Here is a 22,282-nt window from a genome sequence, read left to right on the forward strand (position 1 = left end):
GAAGGAAAGTCCGTACAGAGACAAAAGATGGAGGAAAAAGGGCACTGGACCCACAGCAGAGGTGGAAAGAATAATTCAGAGGAAGAACATTTCTAGTACAGTGACAGGAAAGAATGCTGTGACAGCTAGTGGCTCAGAGGACTGAGAGCAAGAAGCTGAAGGAAGAGCTGCCAACAGCTCCTCTTCCTCCTGTTACCAGTCAACATTAGCAGAGCGACACTAGGAGACAGGCGGCGGGAGACAAGACATAGCGGATCATGGTAGCCCATGCTACCATGGTGGTGACTGAGGGTGAGAGGCATTTCTTTAGCAGCACTCGGCTGCCTGGACATGGGCAGCACAGACAATATGAACTGAATCTGAATCCAGGCTCAGCTAGATGACATCATGAAGCAAGTGTAAATAACTGCCTCAGAGATGTCATCTTCTGACCTCAAGCCACACCCGTCCAAAGTTAAAGATGGAGGTGCAGATTCAAGTTCCCCTTTCAGAAGAGTGACAACTGTGAAGCTAAAGAACAGACAAACTAAATCCATCCCATCTCTGAATGGTTCCTGTCAGTGTTTATAAACTCTGATTTGACTTTTAGAAGCATGGCAAGAGCTCAAGGACAGTACAAAAAGTTAAAAGACACAAACTGAAGAACTGTCAACTAGAGAACTGTATAGAGTGATCTGTGTTTGGTGCAATCTGTGTTTGGTAGCTGTGCTCAGAGACACAATCCTGAGGCAGCTTTTAAAAGCGGCTGCTCATTTCATACCTTTGGAGCTGCTCTTGTATCTGATCTGCGACTTTCACTTTGTCCAGTAAGTTCTGAATTTCAGTTTTCTGACGGTTGATAATCTCCCTGTACTTTGATAATTCATCTTCAGTTCTCAAGCGCTCATCTTCTAGACACTTGGCCTATGAAATATGACAGTCAAGCCACAACACAGACCTCATGCTCTTAGGAACGACAGGCAGGACAGGCACATCAGTACCCTGAGGTAATGCTGCTTTGCCTCACTGACTTTCTAATTTCTAAATCCTCACCTCACCAAGTACAACTTCCCTCTTGCAGAGAGAAGTGGATAGAGAACGTGGCGGGCATCACAGACTCTGAGTAATAGGTCTCAATGCAAGGTGCCTGCCCAAAGCCTCCTTCTAAATGAACAAGCGGCATGTGGGGACAGCAGATGAATACTGACAACCAAGACTGTACATTCGGGAGTCACTAACATTGTCAGAAATTCAAATGCTATCCACTTAACTATGAAACCCACCAGACATAGTATTTTCAGTCTTAAAGAGTTTTTTACGCTTACACCACTGTGAGGTCCAGCCACTCTGCCAACTGCTTTGCTGTCCTTAGCACCAAAGCCCATACATCAGTACAGTCCTGCGAGCGTGCCGCCAAACAGGGACACATGGCAAGCACTTCCTGTGCCTAACATGCACTGCAGCTCAGCAAGAGTCCACTCCACTGCTAAGAAAAACGTTGCTCTTTCCCTGAGTTCTTTTGTTTTGAAAAATCGAAGTATTCCTTCTCTAACTTTAAACATCACAGTACACTGGGACTTAAGAGTGTCTGCCTTAAGAGTCAGGACTCAGGGACTGCCTACCTTTGTTCTCAGTGTCCGAAGCTCATCCATGCCCTCCTTAAACGTCCTCTTGAGATCTTCCAGTTCCTTTATTTTGGCATGATGCATCTGAGGAAGAGACACAAATCCTGAGACACATAAGCACGGACAGATTTTTGCCTGCTTCTTCTAAAAGGCCTCAGGTGTAGACAGTAGTGAGTATTCCAGTCTTCTTTCTGCATTACACAACTGGCCGATCACACGTTTACTATGCCTACAGGACACAATCCACTGACCACGAATTCACTATGCAGCACAGGACAGCTAGCCTCACCTCCAGCTGGTCAGACTTCTCTTGCATCTGTTTTTCAAGTTCCCCTTTTGTGACTCGGAGCTTTGCATCAAGCTCATTTGACTTAATTTCTTCAGATTCCTAATGGAAAAATAAAAAGCGCTTACACTTTGAAAACTCATGTTTAGTACCTGCAATAAACTGTGCCACTACGACTGGAGAATGCATTTCAACGTAAACCTTGCAGGGGTAGCAACCGTGCGCTCTGGTGTGCAGCGTAATGCAAAAGAGGGTTTTTGTTTTGTTTTGTTTTGGAGACTGTGGTTTGTGTATGTGTGCACGCTTGCTTGCCTGTGTGCCCATGGAGGCCAAGGTGACAGCAGGCCTCTTCCTCAATCACTCTCCACTGTACTTTGACACAGGAGACCACACAACTTCACACTGACTGATCTGGCTAGACTGGCTGCCAGTGAGCTCCACAGATGCACTTCCCCACCTCTCTCCAACCCACAGAGCCGAGGTTACAGAAGCTGCTGCCACAGCCAGCTTCTTATGCCGGTGCTCAGGCCCTCATGCTTGCGCGGCAAGCATTTTCCCCACCAGACCATCTTCCCAACCTTGAACTGTAGGTACCTCAACATAGGAGCTAACTTGCCCTTTACCTTAATGGTCCTAAGAAATCCATGCACACTTCAATTTTGGCAGATTATGAAAACAGAGTTCTGATGATTAGTCTAGCTCAAAAAGGAAACACACCTGATACGTTTTTATCATATCCTGACAGTTTTGCCGGATCTGATCAGCTTCTTCCTTTGCCTGTGTTAATTTCGTAGTTGTTTCTTTGAGTTTATCTTTGGTTTCCTGCAGTGACAAAGTGACAGAGACAAAATTAGCATGGTGATATGAAGAATAGAACACAGACATGCCTGTTTGTGGTGATTTCAATGAAAACGGTCCGTAAACTCATGGGGAGTGGCATTATTGGGGGAGCAGCATTATTGGAGGTGTGGCCTCACTGGAGTTGGTATGCCCTTGTGGGAGGAAGCATGTCACATAAGGTGGGCTCTGAGGTCTCAGAAGCTCCCTCCTTTCTTCCCGTTGCCTAAGGATCCAGATAGATTCTCAGTACCATGTATGCCTGCACTCCGCCATGCTTCCCGCCACGCTGATAACGGATGGAACCTGATTTGGCGCCCAATTCAATGCTTCCCATTTTAAGAGTGGCTGTGGTCACAGTGCTCTTTACAGCAACAGGGCACTAACTGTGACACTGCTGTAGCAGTAGATGGGCACTAAGCCAGAGCCTAACAGTACTGTTTCTTTCTGGCAGAGTGAAACGGATGAACGTCAAGTTAAAATTGACAGTTTTCACCAGTTCTCCAAAATGACTAAGGTGATAAGAAAAGCAACTGTTCAATGATTCTCTGCACACTGGAGAAACCCTTTGCTTGTAGCTGTGACACCCACTTAAAGCTCCCTTTTGATGGCAGGATACACTAAAGACAGCCTGTTTCTAGCTTCTCTACTAAAGTGGCGACTCTTTGTATAAGATTTTTAGGAGTTAACTCCATCAAATCCAGTTGCTTTTTTTCTGATTCTTACTCTTTACTCACCTACTCTGGTCCTGACCACCCTGCCTTGACCCCTCAAATTCCCTCTGTCCCCATCCCCACTGAAAACACGCATACTCCTTTTGTCTATCTTCATTACTCCTTGGCGGCTTCCTGTACTTCAGTGGCCTCTCCCACAGCTTCCTTTCTGAGGTGCGATATGGCCAAGCCTGTCAAACTGCCAGCCCTGCCTTTCCTGCCATAATACAAAATCATGAGGCAGAACACGAGATGTATGTAAGACAGCGTGGAGAAGAAGCGGGGCTTTTAGCTCAAGCTCTGGCTTTAGCTTAGGCTTCAGCTGCTCAGCTCCCTGGCTTTCTGGGTTTTGAACTGACAAGGCTTTGCCCTTGGGTTTCTTGCCCTTTTCCGCCTGGGCTGTCATCTGAGCTTGCTGTCTGCAGTATTTTATCTTCTGTTAACTCTAACATAATTAGAATGTGTTCTCATCTTGAACGTTATATCTACATTAATTTTAAATACCATCCACATCTCCTCTTCTCCAAGTAAAGCTTTGGTTTATCTCCTTAGAGATCCAAAGCACACTTACAACTTCTCTGTTAACATCCTTGTCTACCATTCTATACTGTGAGTCATTTTGGGTCTGTTAGTACTGACTGATTTCTTTGGTCTACAGACTGCATTTTTCTGCTTCTTTGCATGCTGGTAATTTTTCATTAGATGCCAAACATGGGGAAATGTATGCTTTTAGGCAAAATTTTTATAATTATTTAAATATTTTAGTTCATAATTCAAACACTTAAGTCATTTTAGTGCATAATTGACTTGAAATAAGCTTGCTCCTTAAGTGTCAAGACGGGCCCACAACTAAAAGCAGTATTTTGCTGAGGTCACTTAGTGAGTCTCTGCACTCTGGCTGTGCTGACAGTAACACTTCCTAGCCCCGTGTAGGCTCCAAGGGTTGTTGGCCCGACTCCTCTTGCCCTTCTGGGGCTCTGCCCTCCTCTCCTGCATACTTTGAGCGCTATACCCTCAACCCAGAAGGACTGACTGCTGGGCATGGGGTAGTCCTCTCCCAGTGCCCCAGCAGAGCCTGGAGGTGTTATACACTGCTTCGCCTCACTCAGGGATCTGTCTGTGTTTAAATTACACCATCACTTATCAGACTTTACAGTTTTGGGTTGTGAGCCTAGCCTTTAGTGGCTGAGCCATTGCTCCAGCTCTAAACTTTACAGTTATATTTTATTAATTTTTAAATAAAATGGTATTTTCAGCAAGTAGTTCAGCAAGTAATTACAGGGGAATCAGCCTAGCATGTGTGAGAACACTGGTTATTAATGTCTAGCACTTGCGTGTTCGTGCACATGCAAATTTTTTGCTAGCACTGCAGCAAAAGAATATTTATAAAAACAGATAAGCTACTTGTATTAAATTATATTTAAATATTAACATGTATTTTTAATAATGAGAATCTTAACAGTTTAAAAATTTATTTTAATTCCAATAACATACATTAAATATTTTTTCTTCTCCCAAATTATGAAAACAATGATTAAATAACAGCAAACTTGGATGGTGCCACAGCAGAAAAGTCTTTCTTGCGTAAACTGTCCGCAGGAGCCGCTAAGGAGAGCCCCAGGCCTCACTGGCCCCCAGAACATGTTCTTAACAGTCACTGTAGCCCACTGCACGCCGCACTCACCTTGTGCGCGTCCATTTCCACTTTCAGCTTGTTCTGTGCCCACTTTACTTTAATGACGTGAGAGCTGATCTCCTCCTTCAGTTTGTCTATTTCTCTGATGAGTCTGGTCGTTTCACCTTCCTAAAAAAGGACATTAGGTCACTTCCACAATCCACTGTGCATCTCTTAGCTCCCCTGGTACAGTAACTCAGTATTCACAGGCAGGCACGCGATGGCCCACAGGTCACAAACTGACTGAAGGGTCACATGTTAAGAGTAGTGTCACTCTCAATCCAATGAGGCCCGAGGGTACTGAAATCCCAGACCAGCCCATGGTACGGCGTAAGACACATACACAAATTTCTAACTGACTGGCAGGAAGGTAATTGAACTGGTTCTGCCAGAACCTCTGAGGACAGAGAGCATTTCCAAACTAAGATACTAGCAAGATCTCTGAACAAGTCCCGCTTCAGTTAGTCGATCTTCTAGGACAGTTCCAGAATAACTATGCTTTTCAGTAAGAAAAAGTATCCGTTCTATTCTCCAGTGAGCTAAGTGCTGCGCTAGGACTCTGGCCAGCCCTGGATACGCTCAGCCGTGGAGATGCTGCTCGGCCGCATGCAGCCTACAGTCCCTCATGTTACAGGGAAAATGTATTAAATAAAAATAAAAAGACCCTGGCCAAATTTTGAGTCTAAAGCTATTCACAGCTGACACTAATATGTACACATCTTAGCAAAACATAATTTTTTGAGACAAACTAATTTTTCCAATAGATTCTAAACAGAAAAAATTTTTAAAGAGATTAATGACACAGGTCAACACTTTGCCTTTCTCCAGCAAACCTTTCTAGCAGCAGAGAATGAGACATCTAAAACACACACGTGAATGAGCTAATAAAAAGCACTTTTGTCCTACAGCATTGTGACTAAGGAAAAGCAGAGGCACGACCTTCAAATTAGGCACAAGTTATACCTTCGATTCATAGAGCTGCTGCAGTCGCCCTTTCTCTTGAGAAAGCTGCTTAATTTTGTTAGTGTTTTTCTCCAATTCCTTATTTACATCTCTAAGTTTTCTTTCAAGTGTTTCTTTTTCCTTTCGAAGGTCTAGAGATTCCTTCTCACCTCTCACATACTTCATTACCATGGCTTCCTTTTCCTGGCGGGCCTCTTCACATTTCTTATTGGCCTTTGAAAGAAAACGTTACCTAGCATTAATAAAAAAATATTTTCAAGTGAAAACATATACAAATGAAGACTATTCCCCGCGGCCTGAGCATGAATTTTGTGCTTGTGCTCCCAGCCCTTTCCTACTCTCTTTACTTTGGTTGCTGTGGTTTCTACTCACACACATCTCACTTCTTCTGCACACATGCTTTCTTGCCAGTTTTCTGCATCATTCTGATCCCCAGGAAGAAAACATCATGATCCACTTACAAATCCCTTCCCCTCACACTTGCAGTGGGCCCGCCACCAGGACAGAAGGCAGGAGCCTAGGGAGAATGCAGCCTGGCTTCCAGGTCACCGCCAGTCACCTAACACAAGCACTCTCCCTGGGCTGTCCTGCCTTTGGGCCTCTAGAACTGTAACATAAATACAGTTCTTTTTTCCTAATAGAGTATCAAGACTGGAGTATTTCACTGTAGCAACACAAAGGAGTTAGTAAAAACATGTATACACATGCATGTGTCATTAGGACATGTACTTGTGACATAACAAAATGTCAGCTATGGAAGAAGGAAAGATATATAAAAGGACTAGAGACACAGGTAAAGAGATGACTCAGATATTCCTTACCTTATTAATTTCTCACAATTAAGGTGCACTTATGCATTACCTTAGCATTATTTAAGATTTATTTTTTATATTTATGTGTATATGCGTGTCTATCTGAGCATACGCATGTCAATGCCCTTGGAGGCCACAAGAGGGCATCAGAGCCCTAGCGCTGGAGTGGCAGGGGGTTGGGAGTCCTGTGGGTGGCTGCTGGAGAGCACACTCTGGATTTCTGGAAGAGCCAAGCAAGCACTCCTCACACCTGAGTCATCCTTCCGAGCCCAGCTTCCTCTAAAGGCTTCTTCTATAAACACCAGGATCGTAATAAACGACAAGCACTAATTATCAGCTTAGTAGTGATGGGTAGTACCTGCTCCATACGCTGGGCCACCTCTTTGTGGATCTGCTGGATGGTATTCTTCGCTGTGACATCCTGTGCTGAGAGCTGCTCTCTGGATGCTTTCACTTCTTTATTCAGCTCCTCTATTCTTGATTCTAACTGTGGAACGGAAGATTTCCAGGTTATATTGGTCGCTGCAGCAGGCAGCCCAACAATCCTCAACTACTCCCTACAGTGCACACGGAAGACAGAACCTGCAGCTCTCAGGGCCCTCCCAGGCTTTAGCCTATGTGTGGGGACCCAGAACACACAAATATCACAACTAAGTCCTCTGTACAACACCTAACAGTCTGCTTCCAATACATAAAGTGAACACACATCAGAACACAGTAGAGGACAAGTCAGTTTCATTTGTTACTGTGTTACACGGCTGTGTGGCACTGTTTTCACTGGACAGCTCTTTAAGTGGACTGTAGGTGCACCCCAGCACTGCGCCTACTGACTTATAGCACTGCTGGCTGAGGTGCGCCTTCTGATGCCTACATAACGAAGACCCAAGAGGCATTTCTCACAACACAGCAGCGCTGAGTTCTGTACCTAGTGACAGGATACTCACCCTTGTCCACAGGAGGAAAAGTAGCTCACAAAATCAAGAGCAGCTGTGGCTTTGCTACCAACCTAAGCACTTCCTGTCCATCCATGCGGTAAACACACCCATTCAAAAGAAGGAAAGAGAAGGACCAGCAGGGACACCAGTTCATCAGTTAGCTTGCCTTCACAGCAGAACTCACAAAACACCGGGAATGAAGCTAAAATCACAAGGGAGAAAATGTCCCAAAGCCATGCAGAAACATCTAGGGGATACTGCATCAACCACTTCTTCCTTTAACTGGTAGAAAGTTAAATCAAGCCTTTTCATTATTTGGGCAGAAAATTATTTGTTATTTGTTATTTTTAGATGTCATATTTAGAACAGTTATACATATCATTTATATAAAATAATTCAGATTCACTCTCATAAATTAAATATGAAGTTGTTTCCTACATTTGAAATACTTTAAGTTATTAGATGGCTTTTTTTTTTCCAGGAGTTTAAAAATTTAAGTATGGTCTTGAAGACTTTTATTTATTTATTTATTTTTTTACCTGTTTGATTGTGTTCATATGCTGCTTCTCTGTTTCTGTTCTTTTTTTCAGTTCTTCTCTTAAATTGTCTTTTTCTGAACAAATATTTAAGATGAGTTCCTGATGATTCTTATTTTCTTTAATTAATCTAAATATAAAAGGGCAATAGAAATAAAGCAAAAGGGAAAGGAGACATGAAATATTATCTATCTGTAGACACCTGATTATTTAAGTTAATACTCTCAAGTAATCCTTTTTAATGAAATACCATACCCATAAAAGAACAAAACCCCACACCTAACAACACTTTCTCAGAACATGTCCTTACATTCAAGTGATGGTGTGTATAAGGATAAACTATTTCTAATCTTGTCGACAGAAGAAAAGGCAGGAAGATAAGAAAGGTAAGAGCAGCTAGTTCTGTTAGCAAGCCTAAATACTGACTTTGTTGATTCATGTGTCAGATATTAAAAAAAAAAATTATCTGGTCAATTAGCCCTATAAGGCAAGTTCCTTACCAGTGGGCCATACCTGCTGCCTGGATTTGTTATTTCCTTGTTATCTGTTATTCTTGGTTGTCATGTACACATTCCACCAGACAACTCTTAAGAATTAAAGTTGGGTCACTGAATCTTACTACTGACACCAGAACAAAAGCGTGGAGTGGCACTTTCCAGGGGCCAAAGGGAGGGTACAGATTAGACAAGTGCTGGAGAATTTAATGTACAACAGGTTGACGCATGGCAGAGTGCATACCCATCATTTTTAAGGTCCTCTAGCACAGAACAGAAGAGGATGAAAAAAAAGGAAGGGGAAGAAAGAAGAGATGAGGAAAGAATGAAGGAAAGGGAAGGAAGGGAGAGAGGGTATACAGCAAGAGACAGACCCAGAGGAGGATGAGGGGAAAAGGGAGTGTATCTTAAGGATCACACCACACAAACAGCTATGTGAGAGGGTAGATAAGTAAACCAGCTTGACTGCAGAGTCATTCATAATGACAATATGTACAATTTTGCCAGTAAAAAAACAAAAACAAAAACAAAAACTCTCAGCAAATGGGAATGGACAAACACTCACATTTGGGAAAGGATGCATTTATGAAATTTTCAATAAAAAGAACTCAAACACAGTGGTTTTCTTCATAGTAAATTAAATGGAGGTATAAAAGAAAAACATCTAGTTGCTTGTCTAAACCAATAAGTGATTTGTTTAGAATTAAACATATTGTAAGTAAACCCAGAGCCAAATGCAGCTCACAACAATATCTGACACTTCTATGATACCTTACTGTTCACGAGAGTAAGGGAGGAGGAAGTACTGCCTCCTGCACAGGATGCAGTCTGACTCAGCTGACGGCCTCCTCCTTACTCCGCCACCGGCCGCTGCTCTGCCTGGTGGAGGTGGACAAAGAGCTTGCTTGTGCTTGCTCCTCATGACTTCCAGTAACAACTGATAAAACTTCTGAAGCCAAACTCACAAAGCTCAGCTCTGTAGATCATCACATCTGACCCTGAGCATATTTCTTAGTCTGCCTCAGGGACCTCACATACCTCGGGTGACAGTAGTACGTACTACGTATCTATGCAGATTCCATGAGTTAAGATGTGTGCAAGTCACATAATTACTAGCATGTGAGATTATTAAATATACACTTACTATCATAACATTTAATAATGTACACATTATTGAAGTATGTATGTGTTCTATAAACTGTTAAGATTCAACATCTCAGGAAAGCAGGAAAGGGTATCAGAAATAATCTTGGGGACAGAAAAGATCACAGTGGGTGCAGATGACAGGGGAATGAAGAAGGTGCCCTCAGCCTAAGTAAAAGCAGTGGAAGTACAACCAGCTCAGACTTGAGAGCAGAGCCTGTTCACAAGCCAGCCGTACTCCAACTGGGGTCCAAGTGGGCAGAGGTGTTCTTAAGAGGGCACTGGAGTTTCAAAGGCATCTGATTCCCAACAAAGAATAGAAAAGGAATACTAGCAGAATAAAGTTCACTGGGAAAAACCACTAAAGGGTGAGTTAGTTTGGGGAAATCTGGTTGACCTAACAGAATAACATGGAAACATAATGAGCAGAAGCAAGGAAAAGCCTGCCCATTTCAAGCAACACTCTGGACTGTGGTGTGCATTCCCCTGTGATCCTCTTCTGGCATGTGGCCTCCTTTTTTTATTCACACACTTCATTAATTTGAGGGAAAAAAAGTGAAGTTGCATAGTTTAAAAGAAATCTGTTTGTAGTTTACTGAAGGATTTTTCTTTTTCTTTCTTAACAGCTTATAACATTATGCCCAAACTTATGTATCACTTTACTATAAAAATCCACAATAAAAATACAGAATAATAAAATGCTATTAGAAACAGGCTGAAGGAAATCAAGCTATCTTCAAAACACTATTCAAATAAACGTCTGTCTACAAGCAGAATGTGCTCAATTAACTAATTCTTCTGTTCTCTAAATTGTAAGCTTTCAAACTTAACATTTCATGACTTGTAATTTCCTTCTGAATTTATTTTGACGTACCTTGTTTCAACACTAAAAACCTGGATTGCATTCTAGAAGTTCTTGGTCCCTAATGGACTTACACTGTTTACTGTAGTTATCCCTTAAGCGGGCAGCACACGTGTGCGGCTCAGCCATTCAGGACATAGACAGGCACCGGCCAGCTGTGTGCATGGCTGCACCCTGAAACAGAAGGTAGACAGAGGCTCCTCTCCTTACAGGAGCTGCCTCTCCCATAGCAGCACACTTACTTCTTAATGGTGAGCTCCTGCTGCAGGTACTTGCCATGCACACACTTCTCAAAGAGGGCCAAAGCATGCTGTCCTTTGCTCACGCCATTCGGGACGTGGTGCTCCTCAGCAAGCTCTCCAGATAAGAGCTCAGATTCTATTTCCCCCAACAAATCATCTGACGCCGAAGCAGTCTTCATCTCTGCAAGGAGTGTCCTGGTGCAGTCTGTGTCGTAGAGGCTTGTGGAGGTCGCCTGTGGAGGACCAGCTTCTGAGAATGCAGACGACCTCAGCTCTGCTAGTATCTGTGTCACCGTCTGTCCTGGTTCACTGTGTTTTGACACTTGTTTTCCAGGAAAGTCATCTACTTGTTCAGAATTTTCTGGGCGTGTATCCGTTTTAGCACAAGAATTCTCACCACCGCCACAGTCTGGAATATGACTTTCCCGGACTTCAATCTGACTACTGTGTTCATTAGTTTGATACAAAATTCTATCAGAGTTCGATGACAATAGTTCCGATTCTGCTTCTAATCCGGGGCTTTTGTCACCAGGAACCGAGATGCATGAGTCACCCTTTAACTCAGATGTTTCCCCAGTAGTTGCGTTGGAAGTAATGGCAGCTATGCACTCTGTCTCTGACATGCTGACAGGCACCAATTCACTCTGCATTTCTTCAAATATGCTCCTGCTCTTCATTTACATCTAAGAAATCCAATAAATTGACAAAGTTAAACTAAGGTCCTTTACACACCTCTATGACACGGCCACAAAGTGTACCGCGCACAATCTCTCTGACAAGGCCCTTCCCTAGAGAAAGAAGAGACCAGCCAACCCAGAGCAGACACAGCGCAGGGACACTGCACTCTCAGCACCTCTCCTTCTTGGGGTGCCGGCCTCACTTGTTCCGGGCTGCAGCTGCACAGTAAGGGGGCATGCACAGCTGGAAGATCAGTCAAGAAGTATGTCCCTTCCGTTTTGCAGGCAGAAGCCCCTGAAGACCTTCAAGGAAACAGGCAAAAGGACAGCAATGACAACACTGCCGAGCAACCTCCGAGTAAGGTGACACAACAGTGCATATGAGTGATGACGAAAATTCACCTAAAAACAAGTCACTACTTCCCTCAGAGAGCCAGCTGGGAAGTGACATGGGCAGGGATCCGGGGAATTCCACTGCTGATTTCTAAGCGTTTTCCTCAGTGGAAACCAACAGACCCTATATCTGCTGTCTAGCAAAAGCAACACTGTTATTTTGACTACGTGAAAATACATTTTTATACTATTTACAAAGGTTCCTCCTCTATCTTCTTTATGGACAATTAGTCAACTTCAAAATTTAACCTGAAATATAGAGTACAAAATCATCTACCAAATTGGCGAGATGGCACAGCAGTTAAGAGCACACACTGCTCTTGCAAAGGACTCACAATCAGTTCCCAGCATCAATGCTGGGCGGCTCACCACCTTTGGCTCTGGGGATCTGGCTCCCTCTTTTGGCCTCCTCTGGCAGTGGACTCATATGCATACCCTCTAATCAAAACATATATATACACATAACTAAAAATAAAATTTTAATTAAAAGTAAACTAGCCAGGTGGTGGTGGTGTACACCTTTGATCCTAGTACTTGGGAGGCAGAGGCAGGTGGATCTCTGAGTTCGAGACCAGCTTGGTCTACAGAGTTCCAAGATGGCTAGAGCTGCAAAAGGACACCCTATTTCGAGAAACAAAACAAAATGAAAAACCTACTGGTCTTGATGAAAAGAACTGTCTGTGCCTTTGGCTATTTAAACAGTATACATACAAAAAGTGGAGTTTCCAAAGATGAAATCAGACTGCAACTGGGCAGATGGGCAACTCTAAAGAAGGAATTCCAACATGAAGTATACAAATGGCCAATAAGTAAAAAGATTAAATATTTTAACAGAAAAATGCATGCACTTTGAGAAAGGGGATGGTCAGAGGATTCGGAAACACAAAACAGAGAACTGGACACACAGAACCCTTACAACACTAAGCAGGAGTGAATTTTCTGTTGAGGATGATTTATAATAAACCCTAAGGCTGTACCACATTTGATTTTACTGTACGAATCCCAGCACCCAGTGTGCTCGCTAATACTTGCTGACCTAAAACCTGCATAAAATAAAGCTAATGCCTGAGAAAGTTATTCCAGGACTGCAGAAAGCAGTCACTGTCAGGAAGAAAAGGCCATCTTGTCTGTCAAACCCTCTGGATCATCTGTTCAGGCGACAGTCACTAAAGACATTGATCTCTGGCTCCCAATCACTAACTGTGCATCACTTACCTCCATAGGAAACAAATTAACACTACTGTGCTGGATGTTTCATAAGCAATCCCAAGCTGGCATATGTATTAAAGACTTTAGACCAGACAAACAAATGCAGTGAACACGTGAATATCTCAGCAACTTATTCCAAAATCTTGGGGAAAAATGAATCTCAGGCAGGTACACTAGCCTCAAAGCAACTTACAAACTAGCTCAAAGTAACTCTCTTTAAAGATACATGTGATGATGATATACAATAAATATAAGACATACTAAGCTGTTGCTGAATTTAAATCACACAAATATACCACTGCAGTGGCTTTAAACATCATAACTAGTTGAGGTTCCATCAACAGAAGCTGAACTAGCAGATGAACACGCCCTGGGCAGCAGGTAAGGAATCCTTTTAGGAGAGAACAGATGAAAAAGGCATTGTGACTCCCCAGAATTCCATTAGGTAAGAAAAAATTTTATCAACAACTTTGAGAGTCTAATTTGTGTGCCATGATTTGTCAACAGAAAAACACATTCTTTCATTTGGTTTCCTTGGTCCCCAGGGTTCATTCTCAAATCTTTCTTCCTTCCTAGCACTTACCCAGTTAGCTAAGTTGAAGCAATACCGCATAGCTGATGCCTACATGAGAATTTCCAGTCAGTGCCCTGAGTTACAGACACGGAATTATCCCATCTTCTTCATGTTACACCTGTGCTGTACTAAGGTCTACCAGAAAATGGGCATTACTACTGGAGCTTTCTCCAAAATCTTAAACTCAGTCTGGCCAAACCCAAATTCTTACTGCAGCGCCTGTAACTGAGGACCTCCCCATCAATCACATCATACATGCAGCCAGTCAGCTTCTCCCTCTCCTCCTCTGCTTTCATAATCTCTTAAACATGTTCTGCTGCTTTTCTGTCACCTTCCCCTCCCTGCAACCCAACCCACACCTCATCACACACCTGGGACACTTAGTTTCTTAATCTCATTCAATTCTCCCTTACTGTAATTTCAAGTCAAAGGGCAAAGTAGTTAATAGACTGCTTGGGCCTGTCACGAGGGTGGGGACAGGGTTGCTAAGAGGTGACAAATCACCAGCTTCAGAGAAGTGATGAAGTATGCTGTGGAGTGAGCCTTCAATGGTAAAAGGGCAAGAGTGGAGCCAGGAAGCCGTAACACTCTTGCTGTATACTCCACATTTGGCACCTTTTCTGACAGAGCAAGCACAGCCAGCTGAAGTCAAGCACCAGACCCACCTCTCTGTTCTTTTGAGGTAACGAGGTTCTGTCTCCACTCTACAGAGCTACAGATAAAAGGCAGAACCCCTGTCTCTTGGAGCAGGACTAGACAAACACTGTTCAGTCAAGCAGTTGGGGACTATCTTCTATTCTTCCTCAGGACACTGTGTTTAGGGTTCCCACCTCCCCTTTTGCTGTTATTTCTATTTTTAAATGAAATCGCTGAGATTTCTCAGGAAGCAGTGGTATGAGTCTGCAAGCCTGGTCTCTGCCCACCTTCAGACACTGCTGCTGCTCCACTGTCGAGTCACGCCCCACCAGGAAGCTGAGATCCTCAGCAAGCACACTCACACGCCCACGGATTTGCCCTCCTCTAAAATGTTCCTCCTTTCGTCCACAGACACTGATTTGTGCTGAGGACTGACTTTAATTTTCCCAAACCATCCCTATTCCAAGCACAAGAACAATCTCCTGTCAACTGGAGGAACACCCTGCCAACACTCATCCAGCAGCCTTTCTTTACATCTCTGAAGAGGCAGCCACCTTTGAAATGACCACTGTTCTTGCAACAAGGAAATTTACTCAGAACTGAAACTTCCATACCGCCAAACACTAACAGCAATAAACAGGTAAACCTAACAAATACGATCTGTACGACATTTACTACCATTTTTGCAAATTTTGTTGAATGTGTCTCAATGGCAGTAGGGAGCCGCTGGCTTTGTGAAGTGATGTGGGCTGGAACAGCCTGTAATGGGCAGGAGACTTCTACTGTACAGACAGTACACAGCAACAACAAAAAAGGTACCGTATGTTCTACAGGAGCTTCATCTAGGTAACAGCAAGACAAAACAAAACAACCTGTTTACTCAAGCTCAGAATTTGTTTTACATATCTATTAATTAAAGACTAAGTTTAAAGACAAATAATTTACAGACTGCCTCTCAATATGTCATGACCTGTGAAAAAGTCATTATACCAACTGGCATCTGGTAAGCACTATGTCTGCAAATGTATTTTGCTGATGCCCAGTGACTACGACTGGAGGGCAGAGGAAACAGGGGTGTTTAGAAGGGTCTGTGCGCATGTTAACAATGACAACACCAAGGGGTGCGTAAGAACTGTTGCAGACAGAAACAGAAACCAACCAATCCCTTAAGCTGATCTGTCTAATTAGCTAGGGGGTAAGAGGAGTCAGCTGGGTTCCACTACAGGCAGCTCCAGTTAGCAACACTGATGTCTAACAATTTGGATACTGTCCAAGTTTTTCTTCTTTTGGAAGGAATGCTGTCATCAAAACTATTGAAGATTGAATAGCCTACCAGAAGAAAAAAGGGGAGGATTGTAAAACCAAAGACTAAAATTGGGCACGATAGCACATGCCTGTAATCCCAGCACCCAGGGAGGCAGAGGCAGGTGATCTCTGTGAGGCCAACCTACAGAGCGAGTCCAGGTCAGCCAAGGCTACACAGAGAAACCCTGTCTCAAAAAACCAAGCCAACCAACCAAATAAACAAAGGGCTAAAAACAAACTGTTTTAGGTGCTGGTACAAACCAAATTCACATTCACAGATACATACAGTAAGTATGGTTACTGACTACAATGTACATTGCTATTTTGAAGTAAAAAAGAAGCTATTATGATTTTGTAATAACTGTTATGCATGAGGAAAATAATTTATAATCAAAAATTCCTCTCAATTCACGTGCTGTCCCCCTAGGTCTTCCTGTTTCTGACACAGTAGTACAGGACCAACTCCCCTGTCAGCCCACCTCTGGTTCCCACTCTGAAGCTGGCTTCTGCGGCTCTGGCTGCAGCATTTCAGCTGTAGGCAACCATCAAAAAGGCATTAATTTAAAAAAAAAAAAAGGCATTAATTCCATTAATTCCAGCTCCTCTTTTACTTCCTAACGAACACATATTTCTAGAAAGTTATCCCACACAAAACTGCATAACTGAAAACACTAACAGCTTTTAGCACTATTTCTGGTTTCCCATAAATTAGTACTACAAGAAGAAAAAACAAAACAAAACAAAACAAAAAAACCCCATAGGCTGGCTCACTAAACTATAAATAGAAATGAATTCAATCCACAGATAATTGGTAAAAGATCACCAAATAAGCTTCATGCAAAGGTACTAGCTCAAAAATAACGTCCCAAGGGCTGGAGAGCTGGCTCAGAGGTTAAGAACACTTGCTGCTCTTCCAAAGGTCCCGAGTTCAATTCCCAGCAACCGCATGTTGCCTCAGAATCATCTATAGTGAGATCTAGTGTGCAGGAAGAATGTTGTATAAATAATAAATAAATCTTAAAAAAAAAAAAAAAAAAAAAAAAACACGCCCCAAGTGCTGGTCTGCCAGATACACATGGGCAGTTTTTCTGCGTGGACACTGCCCTAGGTGTTGGGAGCCTGGTAAATCGCATTTGTTTGCTGCTGTAAAATGCTCAGCCACTAGAATATTTATCATTGCATCATTGCAGCACTTTAAAGCATACCAGCATTTCACAGGCAAAAGCTTGTTTTAGGTCCGCTTGAAGAACTGCAGTTTGGCACACTTTTTACAATTTTAAACTGTGCGCCACTCCACCCCCAACTAATTCCAGCTGTGTACTTCTCAAGTATGCATTAACAACATATGCAAACTAGGCCTGTAAGCTAAATAAAATCGTTCCCTGTCCTTTGTAAGAAAGTGTGAACACTTCAAGAAATTTTTGCATATTTCCCAAATACAGTTTGAAAGTAGTATAAAGAAAATAACTTACCTTTCTGAATAGTTCTAACAAGATTCTGATATGGCAACTCAAGTCAAAAGTAAAAATCAAATTAAAAGACATCCAATACTTATCTCCTCATAATCCCTAAATAGTAAATTTTGACACACATTCCTAGATTAAGCTTTTAAATTAAAATAACAAAGTAATGGAGCAGAAGAAACCCCGTGTAAGAAACGTTAGTCATGCTTCCCTGATAGAAACAGCTGAGTGAGGTTTCATAGAAGGTAAATTTATGCAGATAGATTTTAACTTTTGAAATGAAAGCTGAGGCAGTTGTTTCAAAGATTCTAGAACTGGTTCTCCAAGAAGGAAGACTTCAGATAAAGCAATCAAATACAAATTACAATTTTAATATACTCATGGTTTTTTCAGTTCTTTATTACACAAACCAAACAATGCTAACTAACAAGCTTGCTTTTTTTTTTCTTTTTCATCTTTTCATATTTTATTTTCAATGAGATACCGGGTATTTTATACATCTTACAGTATGAACACCTCCTTTGCAACACCTTTGCAACAGGCACTCATAATTTGGGTACTTCAGATCTATGTATTTTTACATGACGCTAAATGGTTTTTAAAATATTAAAACATAAAATTAACAAATCTTAATTTGAAGCTACTTGCCTAGAACTCAACTTTAATAAAGTATTTTTATCTAACTGTTCTTAAAATCTGAAAACTGAATATAAAAAAACTGACCTCAATTAAATGGGATTTCTAAGTTTCCTTTAAAAGTTGGACTTATACATGAATTTGGTTAATTTGGTAAGATGCAGTTTTTTAAAAACAACTATTTAGCACTTACTAATCCCACAGTGAACAATCAGCTCAGCCCTCAACAAAAAAGCATTGGCTCTTGATACAGTATTCTTGGGGTTGTTTAGGAGATGTGCTCATGAGACATTGTTATGCAGGGTTGTTCAGGGGTGCTCGTGATACAGTGTTATGTGGGGTTGTTTCAGCTCTTGGTGTCTAACGCCCCTTTACCCAGTATTTCACTTCTTAGGGCAAACAAAATCTCTGTTAAAAAGTTCAAGTAAGTTTGAAATGGTGTAAGATTACAGTATCATTTGTAGATCTAAGTTATTTATCCTATTGCTGACTCTAAAATAAATACTAAATAGGACAAATAAATATTGTAAGCCAAATGATCTTTATGAGTTTGAGAAATTAAAAAACTGACCTTAGTCCTTTAAAGGCAAGTAAAAGAAAAACCTTAGTTTTACTCAAGGAAAGAAAAAAACAATTTGAGGTTAAGTATTCTTTCTTTACAGTGAATTGGGTAACTTTTGTAAACTAGGGTAGATCCTGGTATCCTTCAAATGGAAAGGCAGTTTCTAAATATGGCTGCTTGTGCTTCCAACCATCACTGCTTCCTTAAAGCGCTGCGCTGAGGTTGTTCACTACAGTGGCCATGTAACTATAAACTGAACATGCTAAGCAATTATCCCCTGTGCTGCCTCGCTGCAGCACACCACAGGGTGATTCTGTAGTTGGGGGTTAGGGCAGTTACGGTGCCACCACAGCCTTTCAGTCAGCAACAAAGACAGAAATGTCAGTCCTACTCCACTGAACCTGGTTTGTGAAACAAACAAACAAAATCTTAAGTTTCTATTATTCTGAATTAGAAACAAATAAAAAATAAACACAGTCCATGTGTCCTCTGGCAGTCTCCCAAAGTTATACTTATCTATTAGACTGTACAAACCGGAAGGCATTGGTACAATACTGCAAAATTATGGCCTCCCCAAAATCTTCAGTGAATTTAAAACATGAGAGGACCAAAACCAAAACCAAAACCATGAAAGAAGTCGGGCCAGTCATCGTTGTTTAATTTGTCATCACTAATAAAGAGCTGAAGAGTAGACGCACACAGTGCACTTTACATACGGACATCAGTTTCTGTAGCACTGTCTCTGGGTCCCTAACCTCCTCCACAGATTAGCACTACAGATAGAAAAGGGCAGTTAGGGTTGGGAGGCCACATCCACACCAACAAACCAAACCACTTTAACACACAGTGCCCCTCTGAGACTCTGTCATGCTAATTTGCTTCGTATTTTCCTCCGACGAGCACCCTGCCTATCACTGTAGAAAAGGAAGGCTGGCCATCAAAGGAACAGGACCCTGGTCTGATAAATCCTCCTACTTCGCAGTCACATTTTACTATTTTCTGACTCTCACAAATGGAAGCGGCAAACCCAGGTGTTCTGGGTACAAACTTGTGTCTCGAAATAAGAATCGAGATGTGACTATTTAACAAGTTACGAACTGTTTAGCAGCTGAGCCATCATTCTACCTGCTTCCCTGGAATGACTACTTTGAGACTATGTAGCGGGGCAGAGATAAATCTGAAATGCTTCCCTACCAAGATTCATGAAATACACTGGTTATCTGTGAAACAGCAACAAAAAGGGTAGCGTAAAAACCCTGTTATTCACAACCCGAAAGACCCTTTTCTAAGCCAGGTAAAAATCGCAGTCCACGTGCAAGAGCGGCGCGGCCGGGAGCCCCGAAGGCCCGCCATCGCGTCCACGCGCGGGGTCGCGCGCCGCCCGGAGCTGGAACCCCGTCGCGAGGCGGCGCGCGGACGGACGCCCGCCCGGACGCCCCGCGGCCACTCACCGTCCGTCGTCCGGCCCCGGGCCGCACCCTAACGAGGCCGAGGGAGCTCCGGCTCCGGGGCCAGCGTCTCCATGGCGGGGTCCCGCCGACGCGGAGTGGGCGAGGAAGTCACGCGCGGAGACCACGCCGGTCCCTGGCTCTCAGCCGAGGCTTCCCCCCCAAAACCCCTGCGGAGCTGACACATCAACAAAGATGGCGGCGACGCCGAAGCCGGCGCGGGGGGCGGGGCCCTCTGGGGGAGCCAATCAGCGCGGCGCAGGCCGCGTGACGCTGTGCACCTGGTGGTGGGCGCGGCCTCGGGACACCGCCTCCTGCCCGCGGCTCCTGGAGGCCCCGCCCAGCATCTTGTCCTCACCCCCGCCTACTCCCCAGGGAGGCTGTAGCCCGCTGCCTTTCCGGCGCCTCGCCGGTTGGGTTGCTCCTTGCCTTTCCCTCCCCACGCCGGTACTTTCTGTCGGTGGAAGTACTCGTTTGTCATCTTTCCTCCTCACCCTTTGGCCGATCGTCTAATGAGTCAGTAACATAAAGTAATAAAAGAATTCGAGATTGTGGCTTCCCGGTTCTAATGGTGCAAACTTTGCGCTGGCGGGGGGTAGGCCAAGTCAGCGGGAGCAGCCTGCCTGTGCGTTCATCCCTGGGACAGAGCTCTTCAGGGTTCCATAACACCCTTGACCTGGACTCTTCCGCGGCACCCGGTGCTATTGTTCACTAGTAAGCTGTTGGTGCGACGGCGTCTTCTTGCGGAGGACCGAGGCCCCCTTGCCAGTTGCATGGCTACTAGAAGGGTGAATATTACAGTGACCAAGCCTAGTTTGGGGAGTAAAGGAAGGTGAGCAGTTTCAGTCTGGAGGTTTCGCAAACCACCTCTGTCTATCGAGAAGATGTTTTTAACTGTAGGACCGTGTAGACATAAGTTGTGAGTGAAAATAGTTCAAGTCCTGTCTTCAAGAGCAAGTTTGTAAAGCAAAATTTACTCCTGTTAAAGGACTTTGGCAGTTGCTGGGAAGGAAAAAGACGCAGCGTGGTATGTACTATCCCTCTTTAATCATAAAATGGCCTCTCCCTCCTCAAATGACGGTAATGCATTACAGCACATTTTGCAATTAAAATGCCTATGACAGATATGGGTTGAGCAAGGAGTGGTGGCTTACACGTGTTATCCAGGCACCTGGGAGGTGCAGGTAGGTAGCACTTTAGCTTGGCCTCCAGGACACCGTGTCTCTAAATGCACACAGACATGAATGCACGCATGATTGTTATTTTAAAAGTTGTTTCAGTGCTCATATTGTCAGGAGTAACATTAGAATTATTTTGGAAATGTATTTCTGAACTGATGACTGGTAGTAAAGCACATTAAATATGTTTGGGAAACCAATAAGACCAATAGAGAAAAGAAACACTGGTGTAAAACCAAAAGAATGAGATAGAAAGACTGCAATTCTACATTTGGATTTAGAAATATCACAGTGAAATCGGTGATTTATTTTTTCCTGAAGAAGTCAGTGGTGCAGCATTTGCTCAGCACGAACAAGGGCTGAAATTCAGGCCTCAGAGTGCTAGGCATCTTCAGAAAAGACTCAGGAGCAGCCTAAAGTACACCCTACTCTCCACATCTCTATTTTCCACCAAGTGAGTCTAGACTGACCAAAAAGTTCCAAGGTCTGGCTCCAAGTTTGGGGCAAGAGGTGTGTAAAATAGCTCAGGACATAGTCTATTCAGATGTGGGTTCTGCATAATGACTTTCTCCCACAGCGCTTTGTACAGAAAGGGAAAGCTTTACAGGGCAGAAATGTAATAAGCCCCACATCAGCTATGTAATCAAGTCTGTTATGCATTATAAATTATATTCATAAATGTATGCTTAATATCATACAATAAAATTGCTGTTTCACCTCCATGGTCCTCCAAACTACTCATACTTCATTCCTTTTATTTATTTTAAATTTATTTATTTTGAGACAGGGTTTTTCTGTGTAGCCTTGGCTGTCCTGGACTCACTTTGTAGACTGGGCTGGCCTCAGAGATCTGCCTGCCTCTGCCTCCCCGGGGCCTGGGACTAAGGCGTGCCCCACTGTGCCAGGCTTCATACTCCATTCCTGTGATGAGAACTGTATCAAACAAACTTCATGATCACCGAGAATGCTTCCCAAAGCTTGATCAGCACTCCTGGAATCAGCTGCCAATCAGGAGACACTGCCCCAGCCATGGAAAGACAACTGTAATGCTGGATTCTGGCTCGGAGGATGGAAGATAGAAGCAGGGCATGAATTTGAA

At 43.2% G+C, this 22,282-nt stretch overlaps 1 protein-coding gene across 3 annotated transcripts in view; it reads right to left on the reverse strand.

The window, feature by feature from the left end:
• The window catches only part of Ccdc186 (coiled-coil domain containing 186), a 46,013-nt gene extending 25,812 nt beyond the window's left edge, over positions 1-20,201 (reverse strand). For all 3 annotated transcript variants that reach the window (XM_055629972.1, XM_055629973.1, XM_055629971.1), the window contains exons 1-10: positions 20,009-20,201; positions 11,103-11,785; positions 8,365-8,491; positions 7,249-7,377; positions 6,079-6,291; positions 5,125-5,244; positions 2,608-2,712; positions 1,894-1,992; positions 1,602-1,688; positions 761-903 (exon numbers count right to left, since the gene is read on the reverse strand). In XM_055629972.1, coding sequence (XP_055485947.1) covers positions 761-903; positions 1,602-1,688; positions 1,894-1,992; positions 2,608-2,712; positions 5,125-5,244; positions 6,079-6,291; positions 7,249-7,377; positions 8,365-8,491; positions 11,103-11,779 — 1,700 coding nt within the window. In that variant the 5' untranslated portion in view covers positions 11,780-11,785; positions 20,009-20,201. The remainder of the gene's footprint in view (positions 1-760; positions 904-1,601; positions 1,689-1,893; positions 1,993-2,607; positions 2,713-5,124; positions 5,245-6,078; positions 6,292-7,248; positions 7,378-8,364; positions 8,492-11,102; positions 11,786-20,008) is intronic.
• Positions 20,202-22,282: the final 2,081 nt, after the last annotated feature.

Source organism: Psammomys obesus, unplaced genomic scaffold (genome assembly GCF_907164565.1).
Source record: "Psammomys obesus unplaced genomic scaffold, mPsaObe1.curated_primary_1811, whole genome shotgun sequence".
Lineage (NCBI taxonomy): Eukaryota > Metazoa > Chordata > Mammalia > Rodentia > Muridae > Psammomys > Psammomys obesus.